Below are 25,998 nucleotides of genomic sequence, written 5' to 3'. Positions count from 1 at the left end.
TGGTACAAATTGATCATACATTGTTTCTCCAGTTTGAAAGTATATGTAATACAGAAAGGTGTAAAGATGGAGTAGGGAATTCTCTGGTGGTCCAGTGGCTGGGATTCTTCACTTCCACTGCAGGGGTGCAGTTCTATCCCTGGTTGGGAAACCTAAGATCCCACATGCCACAAGGCACAACAAAACAGTGAATAAATAAAGACAATAAAAATTATCTGCTTTTTTCCATGTCATTAAAGAGTCTTTGTAAGAATGATGTTATGTTAAAGAGACCATACAATAACCATACCTTGCCTTCAGATGCTTAAGTTGCTTATACTTTCAGCTATTATAAATAAGACTTCAGTGGACACATTTGTACATGCATTTTTTGTCTATATTCTGTTTGTTTTCTTAGGATAGATTTCTAGGAATGAAACTGTTGGGTCATTGGCTTTAACTTGATTCTAAACTTTTAGAACTATATGCTGTTACAAGTCATTAGGTGACTGTGTCTCCTTCAGGTAGTCTAAATATATAGTATTTCTACCTGTTTTTTTTTTTCCTTCTTTTAAAATCTAATGAGCTAGGAAATAACTTATGCTTATTGAATGACATGGTGTACTCTCTGAATACCTGAGACTGATTAATTAGGTTTATTAAATGCCTTGAATTCTGATACTTGAAATACATGAAATTTTATTTTACCCAAAAATATTTAGCATGCATCATTTTCATCATTAGTTTTTATGATTATTGAAGATCACTGTGTGTGATACTGTTTTAGGATTAAATTTACTTAAATTAATCAAAAACATGTTTTTTATTTTCATTGATCTTATATTCTAGAAGAATATGACATGGTGATATATTAATATATACTCCTAAGTATAGTTAGAATGTGGCTAAGTATTTGTTTCCCCTTGCTGTAAGTTGAAATATATTCTTCCATTTTTATGTTTGAAATAAGTTTACCTTTAACAAGTGTGCACAATTCAAATTGATTTGCCGTAAGTATGTATCTGCTATGCACTGCTTTTATTTGTATTTAGATAATACTCTTCTTCTTATGTTTTATTCTGTCAAAAGATGATCTCAGAAACATAATGAAAAATTATTTTCTGGTAAAATCATAGATTGAGAAGATACAATATAAATTATCTTATCAAATCTCACAAATTACTGGGGAGGAAAAATTGAGGATCAGATAAGGTAATTCATCCAAAGTCATAAGAATAGTTTGGCAGGAATTTTAGTGTACATGATGTGCATTTCATCTTTCATTGTGGAAAAGAATTCATTTTTCCTAAGGGTATTGTATAGAATCAGGATTCTTAGAGCTCAACTAGACCTAGTCTATGCATAATGTCTATGTCTGCATTTGTAGATTAACTCTTAATTATAAAGATGAAGTAGCAGAGAGTTAGAGAGGTTAGATAATTGGCTCAAGGAAACATCTCCAGGATTTGACTTTCTACTCTTCCTCTCTGCCTCCAAGACAAAATTCATTTTATGTTACTTTTTAAAATAGCATTTTTAGCAAGATGAAGTATAAGCAATTTTTAAATGTTGGCTTTCAGAAACACTGAAAAATAATTACTTAAATGCTAAAATAAATTTGCTCATAAGTGTTTGATAAGCTGTCACTTTGCATAGAATTTTTAATAAAAGTACTAATTAACTAAATTTCATTTTAGAGGCATCAAATTGAGAGGGCATTATTGAGATAAAATTACTAAATTTAGCTTTGGGGATTGGGCTTTATCAATCAAAAACATGATTAGAAGACTGTTTAGTTTGCATAAAAAAACCTTTCAATTATTTAAATTGAGTTTTCATTTTTAATATAAATACAATATGCTTAAAAGGGACTAAGTCATTCTAGAATATGAATTTAAGAACAACATGGTGCCTAGTGTTTAACTATATGATTGTACTACCTGGCACATTTTACATTTCATTCTCTGCAATGGAAATACTAATTAATTTAAAAAAAAACTGTCCAAGTTACTTTATTAAGTTTGCTATAACAACCAGTGTGTATTGTGGCTTTTTTGAAAGAAAAATATTACTTAGTATAATTAGTAACAGATGAAGCCTGTGGCAATTTTATTTAAAAAGAATGGAGGGGAGGGATAACTGATCTGACATTGTATTATTTATTTAAATAAAGTGTTCATTTTACTGTTGAAATGAACTAATATTGACCTTGCTTTTGGGGGTTATGTATTTTAAAGGAAATTTAGTTTGCATAAAAAATCTTTCAATTAATGATTTAAATTGAGTTTTAATTTTTTAGTATAAATACAATATGCTTAAAAGGGACTAAATTATTCTAGAATATAAATTTAAGAACAGAGAGGATATATATTCCTTGGGTTGCATATCTTTTAATTTTTGAGTCTTGTTTTTGTACTTTGAATATAAGTTTTATCAGTTATGTTTTAGAAGTATTTACTCCCTTTCTGTGGTTCATGTTTTTATTCTCCTGTGAGGAGCAAAGGTTTTAATTGTTAGGAAATCCAATATATAAAAAAACTTCAATGGATTATATTTTGGTGTTGTATCTAAGAAATCTTTGCTTAACTTAAGGTCATGGAGATTTTCTTCAAAAGGTTTTGTAGAGTTTGTGGTGGTGATGGTGTTGCTTTTGTTTTAGTCTGTGATCCATGCATTTTTAGTTAACTTTACATATGGTGCTTACATATGATTAATTAACTTTACATATTAAGTTAATTTTACATATGATAAAATTTTACATATATATCAATAGCCATGTTTTGAATATGGATTTCTAATTGTCCTTGCACCATTTGTTGAAGAGACTGTCCGTTGTCCACTAAATTGCCTTTGTACCGTATTGAAATGCCTTTGTACTGTTGTTGAAAATCAATTGCCCTATGTAAGTGTGATTTTATTTTTAGATTCTTTTCTGTTCCATTAAACTGCTTCTATGCTTTTGCTGATGCATGTTTGTCTTGATTACTGTAACTTTTGTAATAAGTTTTGAAATCAGGTAGAGTGAGCCTCAAAAGTTGTTGCTGTTTTTCAGAATTGTTCTGGCTACTTCAAATTCTTTATCTTTCCATATATACTTAGAATCAAGTAGTCTGTTTTGTTAAAGAAAACAAAATATCTTGGACTGTTGATTGAGATTGAATTGACTCTATTGGCAGGATACAGTGTGTTAACCATATTGGAGTTCCCAATCCATGAACATGGTATAACTCTCCATTTTTTTAGGTCTTTCTTGATTTCTTTCATGATTTTGTCGTTTTAAGCATACATATTTTGCCCATATTTTGTTAGATCTATACCTAAGTATTTTACCGTTGTAACGATAGTTGCTAAAAAAGAAGTATCAGTTTCCTGACTGTTGAATGATAGAATATAGATACATAATTTGTATATTGACCTTCTTATGTCTTGAGACATTGCTAAATTCATTTTTTACTTGTGGCTTTTTGACCTGCCCACCTCTGGGTTTACTTATTCTGGCATTAGCTATGTCAAATCTACTAATGAGCCCTTTGAAGATTTCCTTCATATGTGTTTTAAAATTTAATTCTTTTGGTGTCATTTTTTTCTGTGAGATACTCTGTCCATTTACCTGTGGTTTTCATCTTTTCCAGTAGGGTCTTTAACATGTTAATCATAGTTATTTTAAATTATCTGTCTAGTAATTATACAAGTCATATCTGAATCTGGTTCTGTTGATGGCATTATCTTATCAGTGAGTTTTTTTCTTGCTGTTTTGTGTATCATAATTTTTTTGTTGTTGAAAGCTGGATACTATGTGTAGATTAGTAGAGAGTGAGATAAATGATATTTATGTATGGAAATGGTCAGACCTTTTTTAGGTTTTTAATGTTGGGACTTAAGTCATTTTTGTCAGCAGTTTAACTGTTTGGTTACCCTCCAGGCATCATAAGCTTCAAATTCATCTAGCATTATTTTGTCTTTGGTGGAGTATTGATTGCCAGAGGATTTTTCTCAGGTGTTCATGTTCCACCCTCTCCTTCAGGCTTTTGCAGTATGCCTGTACCTCAAGGAGAATCTTTCTCCTCATTTTAACTCTCCTCCAGTAGTAACACTGCTGTTGTTTGTCACTTGGCTTTGTTAATTTGTACCAGGAGCGGGGAGGAGGAGGGAAGAAACTTTTTCCATTGTTCAAATTTAGTTGCAGGCTAGTTTTAGGCTTGTCCTGTGTCCTTGATTTTCAGCAGTGGGGCTCCCTAAGTCATACTGTTAACTTCTTTCCTCGGGATATTTTTTGTTTCCTTCCCCTTGCTGCCGTGGGTCTTCACCAGTGCTTCAGATGTGACAGGATTTGCCATATTTCCCTGAATCTTAAGTCTTTTGTATTTTAGGAGAAATAGGAGAAAAAAGATCTGAACAAGATTTTGTGCATTTTCCTCATTAACAGTAATGCCTCTTTCTTAGGCCCATGCCTCTGTGTGGAAGTTTTCTACCATCTTCTGTCCTATCCCTAGTTATTTCTTGTGACCGTCTAATAAGGTCCTTGGAAAAGAGTTTGCAAGTGGTTGCAAACTCCCTGAGCATCTATAGCTTCAGAGTTCTGTAGTCTCAGGCTGCTTCACATTTGGCATTTAGCTAAGCTATTTGTTTAAAAGTTTTTGTTCAGTGTTCCTACTGAATTCTGTGGTAGCCCTCTTTTTCTTCAGCACTCTGCTCCATATAAACCAGTGCTCATGACCCTTATCTCCTTGGGTATGCCTATTTTCCTTATATTTCAGACCAGTTGATTTCCCTGCAACCTCAGCTCTGATGCTGTTTTATTTTTTAAGTTGTGATTTTGGAGGGAGGCGGGAGGGGGAATCGGGAAGAGGAACACATGTAAATCAATGGCTGATTCATGTCAATGTATGGTAAAAACCACTACAATATTGTAAAGTAATTAGCCTCTAACTAATAAAAATAAATGGAAAAAAAATAAAATTTAAATTAGTTAAATTATGTAAAAAAAAATAAGTTGTGATTTTGTATTTGGGTTTTTCTTACAGTTAGAGTAAAAACCACATGCCTTCTCAGTTAAGAAACATTTGTTGAATGAATAAATAAACTGAAAAAGAAGTTATTCACTATAATCATAGAAGCTAGTAATAGAATTACAATTCTGTATAACATGACAAATACTTGTCACTGGCCTAAGTGGGAATTATTGTGTAACGTTAACGACTGAATCCCAGAGCCTGTTTGGAAGATTAAGCTGGGAGAAAGGGAGAACCAAAGTAAGAGAGTCTTTGGAGACGAACTTGTACTTCTTCATGCAGAGCTCTAGGATATGATTGCAGTGTGTCCATGGAATATAGATACATGTCTGAAGGAAAAATTGTTGTTGGATTGTCAGTTTACCATTAAAAATAATTGTTTACTCCTTGGCTTAGAATGAAAGGAAAAAATTATATTGAGGCCTCAGTTATTAATGTGATTTTTATGAGGTCATTGAAAATTTGCACTAGAGATATGGGAAGGATGGTATAAATAAATGCTTTCAGTTCACTTCAGTCGCTCAGTCATGTCCGGCTCTTTGCAACACCATGGACTGCAGCATGCCAGGCCTCCCTGTCCATCACCAACTCCTGGAGTTTACTCAAACTCATGTCTATTGAGTCAGTGACGCCATTCAACCACCTCATCCTCTGTCGTCCCCTTCTCTCGCCTTCGATCTTTCCCAGCATCAGGGTCTTTTCAAGTGAGTCAGCTCTTCGCATCAGGTGGCCAAAGTATTGGAGCCTGGTGGACTGCAGTCCATGGGGTCATAAAGAGTAGAAAACGACTCAGCACACAGATACACAGATTATCATTGTCTTTGTTTTTGCTGTTTGCCGCTAAGTCCTGTCCAACTCTTCTGCAACCCCAGGGACTGTAACCCCACTAGGCTCCTCTGTCCATCAGATTTACCAGGCAAGAATATCGAGTGGGTTGCCGTTTCCTTCTCCAGGGGATCTGCCTGACCCAGGGATCAAACTTGTATCTCCTGCTTAGCAGTCAGGTTCTTTATCACAGAGCTACTGGGGAAACCCTATCAGTGTATTTACCAGAGAGCAAATTATTATGCATTGTTTAAACCTTGTTTTCAAATTTAGTCTTTTCTAGGTAGCTTGTAGTTCCTTCCACATTGTTTCTAGAGTACTTGGTGCATTCCACATGTATCACATTGCATTTTAATTATTAGTTTCATTTCTCTGCTCTGTTTTTAGACTGGAATCCTTAAAAGCCAAGACAGAATCTTGTTTAATCTAGGCAGGTTCTGGCACTTAGTAGGTGGAATTCATAATGTGCTTTCAAGAACCCAAAGTAATTTGTCTTCCAGTTGATGCTATGAAATAAGAGAAGGAAGGGATGAACTGGAAATATGTATTTTCTCCTCAAAAGTTTGGTTTCAGAGAAGTTTACAGATTAAAATGAGAGAAATAAACCCATATTACTTATACATATTCATGAGGGTAAAAACAATGAAAAGATAATTCTTTGTAATCTTTTTGTCTTATTGTGTAATAGAGACTGATTGCATTTGTATTATTATTTTCTATAGGTGGAAATGGATATTGTTGAAAAATTGGTAAAAATGATACCTTGTGAGCATGAAGATCTGCTAAATATCACCCTCCGACTTCTACTAAACCTGTCCTTTGACACAGGACTGAGGAATAAGATGGTACAAGTTGGACTGCTTCCCAAACTCACTGCGCTCTTAGGTATGCTTTTTAAAAATTGATAGTGCTGCTTGGAATTTCCAACATCACTGGAAAATTTAAGTCTGTCTTGAAAAGTCTGCTGCAAAAATTGTTCTGTGTATGTTCTTTGATTAGGTACTTAATTATTAAGAATGAATGAAAAATGACTGTGCTAGGATTTCCATGGTGGTATAGAATGAAATGAAATAGGAACTTTTAGCTGTTTGACTTCATTTACCCCTGTGAAAGTGAAGCCAAAGTGAAAATATACTACCATGGGAGCAAGAAGGAAAAATTACCCTCTCGTCAGCATTTTTTTAAAGTAGATACTCTTTGAGTTCTTATATTTTGCCATACCTTTAAAATACTCATTACCAATACACAAGCCTTTATGGAGCCTTTTTGTCATTAAGTAGAAAAGGCCATTTTTATATAGAGTGAGTTAGTTAGAAAATATTATATTAGAGGATTCCATTTATACATCATTTTCTTTTAGCTTTTAGCAAGATACCTATATAGCAAAGGTGGATTCAAGAGTTAATGCTTTTGTGCTCAGACATAATGCTTCTTATACATAAAGCCTCTTAGTACATAATGCTTCTTAGCAGAGTATTTAAAAACCCTTTTTGGTCTATTAAGTGTCTGTCTTTATAGGCATCTGCTCCTCCCCAGCATATGCTTTATACCTTGTCCATACTGATCTCCTTACCATTCTCTCAAAAGTTCTTTTATGCCTAAGTGCCTGTCCACCTGCCTTTTTCCTCCACCTGGAATGCCACTGCCTTTCTTAACTAGAAAGCAAATTTTTACTCAGCTTTTATAACTGTTTCTTTGTTTAGCACTGCAGTTTCATTTGTAGCTTTCTCCATATATTCAAATATTTTTAAGTAGCGGAATAGATGGAATGATTTAAAATTAAGAGTATTCTTAGTTGTCTAAAATCTGTGAATGTACTCTCTCATTGACTTCATTATTTTTTTACTACACTAGAAGTAAAATTTATTGAATGTGTACTTTGCCAGCTATTTTGCTTTGTGCTTTATACATTATCTTGTGGAACCCTCATCTGAGGATTTACATTTATATCCATTTATTTCCATTTACAGTGGATAAAAGACAAAGCCCAAATTCAAACTCAGGTATATCTACTGCCAAAGTTGGATTTATTATCTACTATAATAAGCTACTGTGTATAATTATATTAAGTCGACTGTGATTAAGTAGATAGGGAACACTATAATTTAAAATCTCACCTCTCCAAGTCCCTTTGAAAAAAAAGTTTTAAGGAAATTTATTTCTTACTTTCTTTTTCTCAGAAAAGGAGAAAGTCTGTTAGTCAAAGAATATTTGATCCATTGGTCATTCCACAAATATTGCACAGAGCTTTCATTATGCATTTTAGAAGAAACTCTTATTGAAGAGCATTTTCAGAAACTGCTTATGGGGAATCAAAGCAATACTACTATTTAGTGAGGAAACAACAAAACTTTAAAAGTAAAATGGGTGGGACTCGAATTTAATTTATATGATCCTTTTTTATCATAAATTCAGCAGAATTATGTATCAAATATCAGGTTAGATTCTTAATGTATGAAGATGAATAGATTACAATCCTTGTCCTGAGATAATTCATTGTCTGTTTGGCTTGTTCAGTATCAACTCAACTTACTTCTAGGAAAAAAATGATTTAAATGAGATTTTTGGGAAATTACTCATAGGATTCTCATTTCATATTTTATTCCGCTCAGTTCAGTTCAGTTGCTCAGTCATGTCCGACTCTTTGCAACCCCATGAATCGCAGCACACCAGGCCTCCCTGTCGGTCACAAACTCCCAGAGTTCACTCAAACTCATGCCTGTCGAGTCTGTGATGCCATCCAGCCATCTCATCCTCTGTCGTCCCCTTCTCCTCCTGCATATTTTATTAACAAGTAGTAAATTTTGGCATATATAAGAAATTCAATACAAAAAATATTTCTTTAATCTCTCCTGGAGCTCATTTCTGGAGTCAGACTGTCTTATTAGAATTGTTACTTTTTTTACTTTTTAAGAATATTACATTGGGCAGGTTACCCAAACTCTGATTTGGTTTCCTCATCTCTAAAATGAGGATAATAATTATAACCAATTTAAACTTATTTTGAAGATTAAATGAGCTATTTCATGCAAGGTGCTTAGAATGGTACCTGACACATAATATTTTCTTAATTAGCTATAATCATTTTATTACCAACATCATCATTGTTATCATTTAATATAAAGTGGACATTCTCTAAGTGTTGCTGACTTACCTTTCTGTAAGCACAAGTTTCCTTCTTACAGATATTAAATCTTTGTTAACAAACAGGGTAGATTATTTTTACTTCCCTCTGATATGCATGTTTATTCAGTTTAAGTCATTAAAATGTTGCTAATCTACTAGGGCAGAGCATAATGCTAAACACTGTAGAAAATATTTTTCAATCTATAGATGTTTTGAAATTTAAAAGAAAGATTTAATTTTTGAAATTTAAAAGAAAGAATGCGTCCATATTGTTACCTCATTACAAAGTGCCATTTGAGACAGATATTGATAGACTTATCTCTTTAACAAGATGATATTTACAAAGGAAGGAAGAATAGAGGCTGTAGAAAGAATTTCAGATAAAGTGGTCAGTATTACCTAAGGCGTAGATGGTGCCAGATAAATATGAGAAACAATAACTCAGTATATAGTGGGAGATAAGTTTGAAAAAATGGGTTCATATACATTTATGTGGTAGTATGAAGCTTAAGGCTGTGCTAAGAGTTATACTTAATATAGTTGATGATAGTAATCATTACAGGATTTTGAGCTAGTTGGGTCATAATCAGAGTATTGCCCTAGGGAAAATAATCTGGCATCATTCTATTAGATACACAAAAACTAGAGTCTAAAGATGAGAACAATAGCCTGTTGTGGTAGCAGGACAAGTGAGGAAAGCCTCAATTAGGGAAGAGGTGATATGTCAGGTATGAGGCAAAAGGAAAGGGTAAAGAGACATAGCATCATTGTTCATCATTCAGTCACTCAGTCACGTCCTACTCTTTGCAAGCCCATGGACTGCAGCACACCAGGCTTCCCTATCCTTCACCATCTCCTGGAGCTTGCTCACTCATGTCCATTGAGTCAGTGATGCCATCCAATTATCTCGTCCTCTGTCTTCCCCTTCTCCTCCTGCCTTCAATCTTTCCCAGCATCAGGGTCTTTTCTAATGAATTGGCTCTTCACAACAGGTGGCCAAAGTATTGGACCTTCAGCATCAGTCCTGCCAATGAATATTCAAGGTTGACTTCCTTTAGGATTGGTTTGATCTCCTTGCAGTCTAAGGGATTCTCAGGAGTCTTCTTCAAAAGCATCAGTTCTTTGGCGCTCAACCTTCTTTATGGTTCGACTATCACATCCACACATAACTACTGGAAAAACCATAGCTTTGACTATAAAGATCTTTGTTAGCAAAGTAACATCTCTGTTTCTTAATACACTGTCTAGGTTTGTCATACTTTCTCTTCCAAGGAGTAAGCATCTTATAATTTCATGGCTGCAGTCACCATCTGCAGTGATTTTGGAGCCCGAGAAAAACTCTGTCACTGTTTCCATTGTTTCCCCATCTATTTGGCATGAAGTGTTGGGACTTGATGCCAAGATCTTAGTTTTTTGAATGTTGAGTTTTAAACCAGCTTTTTCAATATGTAGAGTACATCTTACAAAATACCAGGCTGGATGAAGCACAAGCTGGAATCAAGATAATTGAGAAGTATCAACAACCTCAGATGTGCAGATGACACCACCCTTAAGGCGGAAAATGAAGGTGATGAGGTGAAAGAGGAGAATGGAAAAGGTACCTTAAAACTCATCATTCAAAAAACAAAGATCTTTGCATCCAGTTCCATCACTTCATGGCAAATAAATGGGGAAACAATGATAGACTTTATTTTCTTTAGCTCTAGAATCACTGACTCAATGGACATGAATTTGAGCAAGCTCCAGGAGATGGTGAAGGACAGGGAAGCCTGGTGTGAGGCAGTCCATGGGCTCTCAGAGTCAGACATGACTGAGCCGCTGGACAGAAGTTAATAGAACTCTGCATAGAAGTTAAATAAGCAGGGTGACACTATACAGTCTTGACTTACTCCTTTCCCCGTTTTGAACCTGTTCGTTGTTCCATTTCCACTTCTGACTGATACTTCTTGACCTGCATGTAGGTTTCTCAGGAGGCAGGTAAGGTGGTCTGGTATTCTTATCTCTTGAAGAATTTTCCACAGTTTGTTGTGATCCACACAATTGAAGGCATTGGTGTAGTCAATGAAACAGAAGTAGATGTTTTTCTGTAATTCTCTTGCTTTTTCTATGATCCAGCAGATATTGGCAATTTGATCTGTGCTTCCTCTGCCTTTTCTAAATCCAACTTGTACATCTGGAAGTCCTTTGTTCACATACTGTTGAGCCTGACTTGAAGTAATTTGAGCTTTACCTTGCTAATATGTGAAATAAGTGCAGTTGTGTGGTAATGCTTGGCATTACCCTTCTTTGGGATTGAATGAAAGCTGACCTTTTCCAGTCCTGTGTCCACTGCTGGGTTTTCCAAATCTGCTGGCATATTGAATACAGCATTTAAACGGCATCATATTTTAGGATTTGAAATAGCCCAGACATATCATAGGTAAACTTAATGTGACATGGCTGGTGTTTGGATATGGATAATCATGATTAACTATTCATAAACACTCAATGACTGTTAGGATGTTACTGCTAGGGACAGAAATAGAGAAGTATAAAAGAAGTAATTTGAGAGCATCAGTGATAGATTTAATTTCAGACATGTTAAAGATCTCTTTGACAAAGATGTTTGATGAGCAGATAGAAAAAGGTCTAGCGTTCAGGAGAGGTACGAGATTAAAAAAGGAAAACTTGTCCATTAGATGAATAAAACTGGACAAAGGACACCACCAAATGAAATATAACAGTCAGAAAAATATGATTCAACAAATACATAAAAAACATGTTAAGTTTAGACTGTCACTGAGAAGCAGTGAAGTTCTTGGAATCGTCATGAAGGAGAGAAATGAAGAAAATGAATAGGAAGAGCAACTGAAAACTTACTTCCTTTCACTCATTCTTTCAAAGTGTTGCTTCATTATTTTCTTTGAAATATTGTTAATTCCTAGGGCATCGGATTTTGCTACACTAGGGAAAGTGAAGAGCTAGTATTATTCTAACCTTACATTACATAGCTAGAAATTGATGATCTTAAAAGTTTCCCCCTCTGTTTTTGGCTAATCTGTAAAAACTGATTGAAAGCAAAATAATTCTGTTGAGATGTTTACAGTTACCTTGCCTTAGTAACTTCTTGGCTTATCTTTCTGGGTAAGTAGAAGATGATGGCTAAAAAACATTCCTCATAAAAATATACACAAAATTTTTCTTGTAGAATAAGTTGAAAAATAATATGAAAAGATATTGTGATTTGAATAATTATTAAAAGCAAAGAGGAAGTTGGTTACAGCTTGGCTCTTTTGCCATGTGAAGAAACAATATTTATTTATAAACTCATGAAAACTTTTCATCTATCTGAGAACTACTAAATAGGCTCTAAAATATTCCTATTTAGTCATACTCTCTTTTTTCCGCTTTTTTTCTCTTTCATTGTTCACAAGTCATTAAATTTGAGTAGAAGCAATTTCTTTTCTTTTTCTCAAATGTTCATGTTTTTTGCTTGATAACTTTCTTTAGTTCCTCCTTTAACATTCCACTTACAAGCCGTAGAAGCAATGGCAATCATGTGTAGTAAAGAAAGAGAATATCTTCTGATGTTCCAGGATCAAGGAAAGGGAGAAAATGTACATATTAAAGAGAAATTAAAATATATTAGATAACAGTGCCTTCCAACTTATAGTCTATAAAATGCTTCAAAATATCTACAGGTGTTCGGAATACCCAACAACTGTTTCACATGCTTTTTATTTAATTATTTAATGACACTGTTATTTTCAATTCTTTTTCATTTAAATTGTAGGATAAATAAGCTTATATAGTTGAGCCTATGGGGAAAAAATGTTCCAAATTCCAAGTAACTGATTCAATATGAATTTTTTTAATAGAACCCTTTTGTAAATTTTAGAATTGTTTCTATTAAGTCCCCAAAACAGCCCTTTTATCCATCACTTCCCAGAAAAACAACCCATTTATTAAATGTATTAGTTAGGAGGACAAGACTATGATTATTAATAAACAACTCTAAGCTCTCAGTAACTTGAAATAGAAAAAAGTTTTATTTTTTGCTCGTGTTTATATCCACTATAAGGAAGTTGAAAGTGGTGGTCCATGTTAGTTAGCATCAGTCAAGGACTCAAATTGACAGAGCCTCCAGGTCACCATGGCACCAGAGAAGGGAGAACAGAGAAAATAGAAAATTGCAAACTTAAAGGCTTCCATTTTCAGGTAAAATGTCATTTTTGTTCACATTTCCATTGATAAAGCAAATCACATAGCCATATAGAATTTTAAGGGGGTGGACAAATGCTTGAAAGGATTAGAACTGGAACACTGGTGAGCAAGTAGCCTAATGATCCTGAAAGACACTTTTAAATTTTCCTGAATTTTAGCTGGGTTTCCAGGATTACCAGAATCTCTTGAAAGTACATCCTGTGACATTATTGCAAATATTACCATATATAGCATACCTAGCAACTACAGTAGCACGAAGCACATAGAATAAAAGCTAGAATTCTGGAGCCAGACTACATGACTTTGAGTGTTAGTTTCATCAGTTACTAGCTATGTGATATTGTACAAATCACTTAACCCATATGTCAGTTTTCTCATCTCCAGTTTGTAGAGAATAATGGTATATAATAGGGAAGGTTAAATGATATAGTACAGTGAATATTAGTGAATATTAGCAATATTATATGTGAAATTACTGTAAAAGTACATAGAACACAAATAATTGATATCCGGAAATGGGTCTTTATTGATGTTTGTTTTTCAGGCTTATACCATTAAGAATATGTAATCCTTTTGTATTGAAAATTTAATTACATCATTCTTTTCTTAAACATTTCCTTAAATTTACTTTAATACATAAATGTAATTTAAACTTTTATTGAGAAGCAGTATAATGTAGTGGTTAAAACCATGGGCTTTGGAGCCAGAGTGTTGGGCTCAAGTGCTGTATAAGTGTTCCCTACTGTTTTTGTTATCATCGACTAAAGCTTGTAATTCTGAAGATAATTTATTATACAGGGCTGTAAATATTAACAGCTCAAGTATTCCCCCTTGCTAAATGACCCCAGAATGCCATATATTCTTAATTTTTATATACAGTTTTTCTGTTTTCCTCTCTTGTCCTTGGCTGTCAGTTCTCATTTCTTCTTTACCAACAGCAATTCCATGGCAGCAATTTTCCTTTCCTTTAATGATATATTTCTAATCTCCTTTTGTCTTGGAAACCAACAACTAAACTTACTTGAAATTTATATTTTGTTAAAACTGAATTCCAAATGAGTGCCCAAATGGTTCTCTTCCTAGTAACGTTTATTGCATGGACTTTGTAACATTTCTTTTAACTGTAAAAAAACCCATTTTGTTTGATCATGCTCTTTGCTGTGTTCAAAGAAATTATATGTAGTGTAGACAAAATAATTTCCTGACAAGTGATTTTAAAGACATAAGAAATAATTCATCTAGAGCAGTGCCTTTCAAATATCTTTTATCCCAAACTATAGTATCATACTTTACATTGCAACCCAGTACTCACATGTGCATGTATATATATGTTTGTATGTATATATGTGTGTATATTGAAATACATTGTTTTGCAATAAATATTGCACATTTTGTTTAATATGTAATTTTTAAATATTCATGAAGCAGTATTTACCATTTCTATGTGCAGGGTGGTATATTTTCTATTTTTTATTCTTTTTAAATTCTACTTATGACTTAATCATTGATTTTATGTCCTCTGGTTGATTTGATGTTCAGTTAGACAGCTGAACTAGGGAAAGTGATTATACTTCTTTCCCTTCAAATCTTCAGAAATATCAATCTCTTGGATTTTTAATGTGTTAAATTAAAGTTAACACATCAGTAGATAATCTACATTATTCTAGGTTACTTCTTGGCTGGCACTTGGAATGATTCCATGGAACTGAAATTTTTTTGGAAAGAGGAAAAAACCTTCTGTAAATCAAGTATTTGAAGAACTTGAGTTACATTTCCTTCACTGTAGTTATCAAGAAGGAATTAAAGAGCATTTAGTATATAATATAATATCACTGGTCAGTTTGCTTTCTTCATTAGAAACAAATTCTTTATTCAGTATATGTTCAAGTTGACAAATGACTGAATTTAACATTATATATAGAAATTACTTAATTTTTTAAGGAGGCAAAATGCAAAAGCACTTTTGTAAAGTTGTACATCTGGTAGAACTTTTCAGAAATGATTTTTAAAGGATGCAGTTTCAACTGGAAATGCTATGATTTTAAGTAGGTTTATTTACTATTATTTGGGGAGCCCATAACTGAAAAGTCTTCGTATGATTAATAATAGATTATTTTAACTGGAGAATAATGAATCATGAATCTTTCAGGCTTTAATAAAGCTGCACTATATGAACATTTAATCCCTTTCCTTTGGATCCTGAAACTTTTAACTAGTACATTGCGACCCCTGCTGTTGTGAGAATTGCTGAATAACTGGAAAAAAAAATCTACTTGTGGAAGGTTTTGTGATTTGAATAACTATTAAAGGTTAAGGAGAAATTGTGCTATAGGTCAGCTCTTTTGACATGTGAGGCTCTTAATGAAACCAAAAATTTTATTAGTACTGTTTTATCACATGAGTATTTTTTTTTTAGAAATTTTGAATTTAGCTTTTTCCTTTGACATCAGGAACATATAAAAGGGTTGATAAGGAATTTTAGAAATGATCATTTAAATTGTTTGTTGATTTATCCTGAAATCAATTTTCTTGAATAGTTGTGATCTTTTCCTAGGCATAGAGAAAGAAGGCATTGTCTCGCAAAATATTTCAAAACTTTTATTTGGGTCCTTGGAAAACCTAGTATCCAAAGATTATAAAAATTTATATCTAAGTTCCTTTGTTTTATTTGCCTAAATACCACCAAAATTATTCACTTATTTGACTTTTTGATTTCTTAATATTTCATAAGGATCTTAAATTTATCCCTACTTAGTTCAGTATCAATTTATAATCTTTTCAGGTCTATTAATCCCTGTATTTGACATAGTTTCTTATGCTTAGTAACTACATTACCATCTGGGAGACCCATCATAGCCGATGGTTTCATCAATTGTAATTATATGCAAATTGAATTGGACCTACAAAGTTTAGCTTTATTTATATAATTGTTAGACAGTTTGTTCGAGTTTCTTATGATATTGAGTTAAGTTTTATAAAGTGTTTAAAGATTTTTGGCTCATCTAGGAATCATATCATTAAAAGAAAAATTCCCTTGTCATAAGTCCTTAAACCATTTGACATTGATATGTCTCAAGAGTGCTTCCTTATGTCATATTATCCTGGGTTGGGAAATGGCAAGGAAATTCCTTGTCATAGTGTATTCTTCAGTTCCCTAGAGAATGCACTGATACTGTTTCAAAAGTAACTTGAAAAGCTAAATTTTAATAGCTTTTTGTCAGATGCACCAGGCAAATAATGTTTTTGTACCTCCTGAGAGGTGCTATAGTTTTGCTGCTTCATACACTGAGTACTGTTTAATGTGTTTGGGGATGGTGTTAGCATAGAAGCAAGCATACAAATACAACTGAAATGTTTTCTTTTTTTTTTTTTTATTTAATTTAATTTAATTTTATTTTTTTAATTTTATTTAGTTATTTTTTTTTCCAGTGGGTTTTGTCATACATTGATATGAATCAGCCATAGAGTTACACGTATTCCCCAGAAGAGCCTAGTTCATCGTGACATTGCTTCGTGCATAAAGCTTAAATATCACAGAAGCAGTGTATTACAGAGTGCATGCTTAATGATTTCATTAAGAAACTGCCACAGTTCACTGATGAACTCTTTGGGACAGTTTTAAATTTATTTACACTGTTTTTCACCTTTTGTGAATGACATTGATGTGTATTTTAAATTGAGTAATGTTCTGCATTTTCATGTCAGTCTTTCAGTTTTAACTTGATTTTCAGAGGCATTTAAACTCAATGGAATAAACTTTACAAAATATGCAAGTCTTATGTTATAAACATGAATTTTTGCATGTGTTAAAATAAAAATAGAATAAGCACAACCAATCTAATGATTAGGCAGATTAGGTAGCTACCTGTAAATTACAGGCAATCACCACTTTCCACACTTTCTCTGCTCTTTTGTAAGTTCCCTGTTATTAGGAGATTGCTGGAATTCAATGGTTTCAAACTTTTGGTCTCAGGACATTTTTATACTCTTAAAAATAATTAAGGACCCCCACTATTTTTGGTTTATGTGGAGTTATGTTTATGGACATTTATTATATTCAAAAATAAGACAAAATGTTACATATTTATTTTAAAATAACCTGCTATATGTTAACATAAATATTTTTATGAAAAAGAACCCTTTTCCAGAAATTTCTGAGAGCAGGGAGATTTTGCAAATCTCTTTACAGTCAGACAACATCTGGCTCTCATATCTCCCTCAACAATATATTGTGAAATCATGTCATATATGTCATATATATTATGTCATGTAGCCTTTTATGAAATAATGAGAGTAAAAAAATGAAAATAATGTATTAGTAGTATTATAAAATGGTGTGACATTGTGGATCCTCTTTGGGGATCCTCAAAACATAGTTTGAAAACCAGTGAATTAGAGCATTCTTTTAAAGCTTTTAATTCATATTAAATGCAAGCACTCCTCATAGTGACAGTATGTCAGGAGTCTCAAATTAGCAGGTTAAATCTAGCTGTAAGACATACTTGGTTTTGCCAAAATACGTTTTCTTAATCTTATATTTGGATTTCTAGGCAAGATCCAAGCACTCCTATTCCCATAGGGTACTCCTGATTTTCTCTTAAATTTAGACATTTACTTATTTCTTGCCTTGCCCTTTGAACATCTAAGTGTTCATCCACTCACATCTTAGTAAGAATCATTTTTACCAGTTTCTTTGGTGCTTCATGAAGGTTTGGAGATACATGGCACAGTATAGGAAGATGAAAATAGAAGACCCTGAGCTCAGAGGGACAGCGCATAAAGATAATCTAGGTAATCTAGCATCTGGATAATCAATACTAGACCTTCAGTGCTGCCCAGCAGTTATCCTGTTTCCTTTGTCTAATCATTCTCCCTTTCTTTTAGGTGAGAATTTGATTCCTCCACCTTCTTCTAAACCCAGCACCTTATCCTCATCTCATTACATTCTTTTGCTTCCTATTTCACTGAGAAAGTAGAAGCGGTAGAAGAGAATTTCCATGAGTTTCTGTTGCCACACTTACCCTCCTGCCTGCATCTGTGTCCGCACTTTGCTTCTGTCCCATTGTTACGCACTTGCCCCTACTCTTACCATAAGCCGTACTCCCTCCCTATTCCATTCTCTCTCCTACTCAAGATTCTTGCTCCAGAAGTTCCCCTCTGTCCCACATTATTAACTTTCCCTCTCTATTAGATCATTCCCATCAAATACAATTGTGCCATCATTTCATCCATCTTAATAAAGATTCTTCTTGACTCTTCACTCATTTACCTTTTAGCTGTCATCCCATTTCTTTTCTTTCCTTTTGATTTCTTTACAGTTGAGGATTGTGAATCTGTGCTAATTTGCTGAAACTAATTTTATTGGTTATGGCAGAAAAATTAGGATTCCTAGATTCAGTAGCACTTTGTCATGCCTGTTTCACAATTACACATGAATCATTTCAAAATGAATCCAAATGTTAGACCATATTCTCTTCAGTTGAAGATAAATTAGTTTCTAGGGTATTCTAAATGGATATAAATTTTTCTACATTATGTGAGTAGACCCAGAATGGTTTTAAGAGTTAGAATAGCACCTGATTCATCTTGATCTGGATTAATTAGGTAATCTGGGTTTCAGGGCATTTTCCAAGGCTGTAGAAAGATTTTATCAGCATGTAGGGAGTCAGACCAGGTCAAAAGTTAAGTGATAAATGTTTGATTTCTTCCGGTTGAAACAAGTCTGATTTTCCTTATTGTTGGAGATCAGCAGAGTAGATACTGTTAAACTCTAAACTTTGATCACTTAAAAATTAAGGGTTATTTTCTTTGACCATTCTGTCATATGTCTTTAAGATAAAATTTTAAAAGTTAAATTCTAAACACTCTTGAAATTCCCTCATAAAGTTTACTTAACTTTTCATTATATATGAATATGACTTAATTTATAAAGTATCATAAAATGAAGAAAAAAGCTTGTCTTTATAAACAGATTAATATTTTATAAATAACCTTTTCTGACTTGTTTATTAAAAGCAAAATGGTCAGAAGGTTTTCCAATAGGAACCATTTTTCATTTTTTAAATACTAAGTTGCCTTTATGATGATTTCTTTAAGAAACTTAAAGTAGTTTTTTTTATAACTTTATTTGGCCTGTTTATTACACAACTGTTATGGAATTTCACACATCTATTTCAGTACGTAGCTCCTATAGACTACTACACTGTTTCTCAATTTTAATAGGCCTCATTTATCCTATAAATAAACCTACGTTTTCTTACCTGATCAAGTGAGCAAACAATAGGGGTCAGATGTGGCAAACACTTTAACAAAAAGCACATGTCTGGCCGTCAGGGTGAAGTAGAGTCATATCAAGATTGCTTGAAGTTATTAATGGCAGTAAAATTTATGCTTCCTCCTGTTTTCCCAATTAAATCAAGAAGCCTTTTTTCTTAGGATTCTTCTATCACCAGCTGGTTCCAATACTCCGTGTGTGAATATTGCCTGGGGTGTCTCCATTTCTAGGTGGTAAAAGCTGACCAAAGCACATTAAGTGAAAGATGTGAGCCTATAGGCTTGAAAGCAGCCATTGTTGAGGGCTTTATTTTGGACCTTATCATTTGTACTACAAGCGTGCATGTTTTGTAGTGTATTGTAAATAAGTTGTAGTATGCTGTGGATAAAAGAATACTCCAGACAAGGTAATAAAATAATTGAAACATTGAAAATATTTTAAAAATAAATCACATGGCAAAACGTACATTTGTACATACTAAAAAGAAAGGGCTTCCCTGATGGTTCAGCTGGCAGAGAATCTGCCTGCAATGCAGAAGACCCAGGGGATGTGGATTTGATCCCTGGGATGGGAAGATCCCCTGGAGGAGGAAATGGCAAACCACTCCAATATTCTTGCCTAAAAAATCCCATGGACAGAGGAGTCTGGCGGGTTACAATTCCAAAAGGTCTCAGAGTTGGGCATGACTGAGTGACTAAGCACAGCACAGCACATAGTAAAAAAGAGTGAAAATATGTCAAAAGTGCTGAATTTTGGAGTACTTATTTTATGAATATGTCTTAATGTGACAGAACTATTAAGCTTAATGGTAGATTTATAATTTAAGTTTTGTTACAATTTTTAAATTAAGTAATTGGGCACAAAAATCTTCCATAAACCATTGTATCACAAAACTGTTACATTTGTTTTCATACTGATCATTGTAACCTATAAATTCTGTCATCCCTCCCCAACTCATGGTTAAAAACTCTTGGCTTTTATCTATTAATATCAAATCTCTGTTAGAAATGACTGAACATTCCATTCTAGAAGAGAAGACTATCCAGTAGAGTTGCAATCTTAAAAATTGGTCTCTCCAAATTCTAGTTTTAACTAACGCTATCTATCTAGTCATGCTGGTTATGTATCTGCAGTATGTGCTCTAATAAGTTAAACAAAAAATGATATGGAAACATGTACAAAAGAATGTCTAGTATACTTGCAATATATTTTTAGTGTATTTCAATATAGTTAATATATATGTTCAGTAATTGTGGCAGTTATCTTTTAAGTGGTGATTTTCCCTGTGACATTTTTCACTATATTGATAGAGCATTAAGGGCTCCAACTCTACTGTAAATTTAGGCACTTATGAATTTTGAAGTATGCTATACACATAGACTTTCCAGGGGTAATTCATCACCTTAATGCTGCTGTATTCTAATAAAGGGGTGTTCATATTCCCACTTCTCTTATCTTTTCATGGACCCTTTGTGACTTCAAAGGGAATTTTCTGCTTTGAACGAAGACATGGAGTGCAGAAGGGAATCAGAATCTGGCTAATAATGTGGCCCATAACTTGTGTTCTCACTCTGTTTTTACAAAGTGTTGGGCTGGGTCTACTGCAGCAGCGGAAATTTGGCTTTGAGTTCTGGTGTTCAGAACTCATGTTTCTGCTTGACTGAACTGTGAGTGGAAAATCCCAAGTGTCTTACAAAATTAGTAGCTAAATGGTATTTTTACTAATCACTTGAGATGAAAAAAAAACTGAAGACATTTTAAAATTCAGAACCCATCAGCATGCGTTTGCCCTTTAATTGGCAGAAAATCGGTCATGAGAGCAACCAGAGTGGACTTTTTTCCTCCTTCAGCTGCTCCAGCTGAACTACAGCTGCAAATTTCTTTAAAAAGAAAAAAAAAATCTTGAATGTATATTATAAGTGCAGTAATTCCCACAAAATCAGTTGCTGGAGTTAATGACCAGTTTGTTAAGGCATTAACTGCCCTCAGCTGGGAATGACCAATTTTGAGGCGAATGGCTGCACAACTGCTAAGATAATTCAGTAACGCTTTCAAATAATGATCCAGTTAATTAACGGTGAATTCCTGTGGAAATCCTATCGAAGTACTTATGACCTCTGCATTTAATAGCCAGTGAGTTCATCATGATTCATGTTTATTACCATAAATACCAAAGGAATCATAATGACTAGGCTGTTTTTTTTTTTCATCCTGTGCTTATTACTTGAGCAGATCTGACTAAGCCACCTCTAGTCATTAAGGACCTTAGTTCCCAAAATATTCAATCTTTTCACTGCTCTGCTCAAAATTCACAGAGCCTTTGGTGCTACGCCAGCATAGCAACTATTGGCAGACTGTTTTAACTTGGGATGCCATTAGGGAAAAATTGATGTCTATAAGTCTTAAAGGAACCCTTTTGAAATGTCTGCCATTTGTAGGATGTGGAGAAATCATAGTTGGTTAGCTAGAGTTTATGGTTCTTAATCATGAGTTCTTATGGGAAAATTGTAACTCCCTGCCCCAGATTCCTTTAGGATATGCAAGAATTTGGGGGGATTTGTTTTTTAAGAACACATCTTTTCTACCAGCGAGTGAAGAAGACTATTAAGGATAAGCCTTAATTTTGCTTGGACCATTTAATCTCTCTTAATGGCTGTTTATTGCTATGTGATCTTTAAATTTGTTTTTAAGTAATAGTTAATAATACATGTTGGCTGCCTCTACTTTCTGTGTGCAGCTGTGTTTGAAGAGAGGAATTTGGTTTATTTCCAGACACCTTCTCCCTCCAGGTATTCACTTTTTTCCTTCAATGCTTTGTCCTTCTGCTATATCTGTCAGATATCTGCTAGATGCCATTAAGGTATAGGCTGTGTTTTTTCAAGCAGTCAATCATTTGTATAGTCATTTATGATTCAATGAGTAAGATACCTGTGGTTCATATACTATAATTTTCCTATCTTGCAGTTCTTTAGGGGAGATTGGAAATATGTGATTTGTAACCATAAAATAAGAGTTAGAACCATCAAGGTAATATATAGGTAACAAGACAATTTATAAAATATTTGCATCATTTTTTAATAAAAGGACAAGTATCATTTTGTATCTTTTTTCATTCCCTAAACAAATACAGAATGAGAAGAAAATCAATTTCATAGATATTTGCAAATCAATTGATTGAACCTTTACCCAGATAAAATCTAGAAGACATCTCAGCAAATTGGGTATATAGACCTCTGGGTACAGTGTTGTAGTCCCTTAGATCTGTCATCACCCCCTTTCACGCTTCACTCAAGGGGAAAAGAAATGTATCTCTGGTATAGTGCTGGTTGTATTTCAGTTTCTGTTGTCCAGTTGTGCTCAGCTCAAACAAATGGGAAACACCTATACATTTTATTTGCCTGGGACATGCTACTTAAAGATAAGTGAATTAATTTAGTTAATTGTGAGGTTTGTCGTCTGTGTTTTCAGACTTTTCTCTCTGTATCCTTTCATCTTATAGCCCATCACCTCCACAGCTGTTCCCTACTCTAGGAGTGAAATTAAGTTCTGTTACAGGACAGAAGGAAGAGAGGTTCACAGTGTGTTTGTGGTAGTGGTGGTGGAAGAACAGATACTGGTGACAGTTAGCTCTCCTTTGATAATTTTTTTTCCCCAATTTTTGTTCTGCTTCGGGGTTTATAAGCCTGTGAGAATGAGAGGCTGATGAAGGGTTCAGATGAAGCAGATATAGGGGTCACTGAACAGAACCTTGAGACAGAAGATGACTCTCCTAAGACCGTGCTTTGGGTATAACAGAGCTTTATTGGAAAGTGACTGGGAGCAAGTGGCTCAGCTGCAGGGGCAGAATATACCTGTGAACCCTGTATAGCCATCTCAGAGGAATCTTGGCTGCTTCTTAAACCTGCGTTACCTCTAAACTACAGTCAAATCTTGAGGATAGAAAACCACAAAGAGCATATATATTAGGAAAACGTGATATGGCAGAAACCAACACAATATTGTAATTATCCTTCAATTAAAAATAAATTTAAAAAGAAAATGCAAGAATAGTGTTCTCTCGGTAAAACAGAAACATTATTTTCAACATAATAATAGTAAGTAATGACATTTATTGAATCAGTTTATTGTGTATCAGACTCAATACTAATTGTTTTGCCAGGATTCTCTCACCTAATCCTTGCATACCAACTCTTTGGGATAGATACGGTTGTTATTCCAGTCTCACAGATGAAGAAACTGAAGCACAGAAAATTTAAGTAACACTCAGAAGGCCATTTTTCCTAGTAAGTGGCAGAGCCACAAATTGAACCCAAGCAGTCAGCCTCTAGGGTCTGGGCTTTGAACAATGTTATACTGCCTCTATTTACCAGTTTATTCAACTTTTAAGCTTTTAGCACCTCGCTTTTCTCATAAAATCAATCTGTTTGACAGCAGTTCTTGTCCAATTCAGTGAGGATGACTTTCAGAACGGCTTATAGATCTAGTCTCCCATACTGCTCAGGAGACAATGTAAATTTGTCCCCGTCAGGATTTTTCATCCATTTGGAACCTATTGCATCTGGACACAGGTACTCTGATAAATAACAGATTACTTTTCTGCCTTTCATCTCCCTTCATCCCCTCTTCTATCATCTTCTTATGTTTTTTCCCCCAAGACCCCCAGATCCTATAGAGTCCCTTCTTAACTGCATTTCCTTTCTGTACTGTGCCTCTAAGGAATAATGACAATAATTCCTGTTTATTAGGTTTTATTTCACCCTTTCTGCTGTTTCCTGGAAGGCCTACTTAGAGAGTACATGCACACAGACTTTATAGTCAGACCTAGGTTCGAATCTTAAGATTCATCACTGTTTCCTTTTGAAGGATTCGTAACCTTAATGAATGTCATCAACTCATCTCCAAATCAAAGATAGTACCTACCTCTTCAGTTGTTTTAAGGGTTAAATGAGAAAATACATGCTTAACATACAGTAGGAACTATCAAGTTTGCTTAATACTGTCTTCCCCTCTCTCAAAGAATTGTAGTTATGTAAACATTGGCTGTCCACCAGTCTTTTGGGATAGCCTCATATCCCTTAAACTTCTATTCCCTTCAGTCCTTTCGTTTTAGCACGTTCTGGGATTATGATGATAATTTTAGGTAAAGATTACAGGAAATTAGGGATATATTCAGAGATTTTTTTTTTTAATTTTTCAGTGGGTTTTGTCATACATTGATATGAATCAGTCATAGAGTTATACGTATTCCCCATCCCGGTCCCCCATCCCACCTCCCTCTCCACCCGATTCCTCTAGTGCTGAGATTTTTTTCAATAGAAGATCACAGATAAAGAAGAATTAGGAAGGTATAGGAGAACTCAAGGAGCTTTCACCTTTCTCTGTCCCATGAATATGGGGAGAGGAGAAAAAGAAAGCAAGCACAGAAGAACAGAGTTAGAACAGGTAGCACAATGAATCATCCTACTTTTTGAAACTAGAGGGTTTTGCTGTTTTAAAAAAAGAAAGTAGTGTATTAATAAGCTATTGTATCTGAGATGTTTCTGGCATATGTCATTTATCTATTTTTTTAAAATGTAATTTTAGGACTACAGACTTTCTATTATGTCACATACCCTTTCTCCTGAGTTGTCCTTTGTAAGTGATAAAGATATAGATACATAGTCACATATAATACATATTTGTGTGTGTGTATACACACACACGTATAATTTGCTCTAGAAAACCTTCCTTGTTATCCTATTTATGAGGCACAGATCTCTTAAAGGTGAATCTGTTTCCTCTCGCCTTTCATAAATGGATGTACCATGAGAACACTGTAGTTTAGGATCTTTTAACTAATACCTGCAGTAGACAGACTCTTCTCAAACAAAACAGCATCCTATTTCATTCTTAGTGCTACTCTGAGTTTTAATGTTTGATGATTTACTTTCATATTAAAAAATCTTTTATTTTGTATATTCAGTTCTCTGTTTCTTTTACCATTTATTTAGTATGGCTTCCCTGGTAGCTCAGAGGGTAAAGCGTCTGCCTGCAATGCAGGAGACCTGGATTTGATCCCTGGCTCGGGAAGATCCCCTGGAGAAGGAAATGGCAACCCACTCCACTACTTTCGCCTGGAAAATGCCACGGATGGAGGAGCCTGCTAGGCTACAGTCCATGGGATCACAAAGAGTCACATATGACTGAGCAAATTCACTTCTCTGTATTTCATTCTTAGTGCCATTCTGAATTTTAATATTTGATGATTTACTTTGATGTTGAAGAATCTTTTATTTTGGATATTGATTCCTCTGTTTCTTTTACCATTTACTAAGTTGCGTGACTTAGAATTCCACTTATCAGTGAATCCATTACATAGAGAAAAATACCTTCAAATAATATTTTGTAAAATCTAAGTAGGACTCGAACCTACCCACAGCTGAACAGCATACAGAAAGAAACTGGAATAGCAAGGAAAGAGATTGTGCCTTCAGAATATTGAGTTTACTATTGGAACTTCCTTAAAAAGATTTTTAAATATCTCAACCCCAGATGAAAAGCTAAATACTGTAAAGTATATATACTCTGACCAAAACCCTA

At 34.1% G+C, this 25,998-nt stretch overlaps 1 protein-coding gene across 3 annotated transcripts in view; it reads left to right on the top strand.

Moving 5' to 3' along the window:
• KIFAP3 (kinesin associated protein 3) overlaps nt 1–25,998 on the top strand; it is a 139,667-nt gene that overhangs the window by 46,246 nt on the left and 67,423 nt on the right. For all 3 annotated transcript variants that reach the window (XM_065935676.1, XM_065935675.1, XM_065935673.1), the window contains one exon: nt 6,539–6,701. In XM_065935676.1, coding sequence (XP_065791748.1) covers nt 6,539–6,701 — 163 coding nt within the window. The remainder of the gene's footprint in view (nt 1–6,538; nt 6,702–25,998) is intronic.

Source organism: Muntiacus reevesi, chromosome 5 (assembly GCF_963930625.1).
Source record: "Muntiacus reevesi chromosome 5, mMunRee1.1, whole genome shotgun sequence".
In the NCBI taxonomy this organism is placed as follows: domain Eukaryota; kingdom Metazoa; phylum Chordata; class Mammalia; order Artiodactyla; family Cervidae; genus Muntiacus; species Muntiacus reevesi.
The sequence above is the reverse complement of the archived record's forward strand: the minus strand, read 5'-3'. Positions and strand labels throughout refer to the sequence as shown.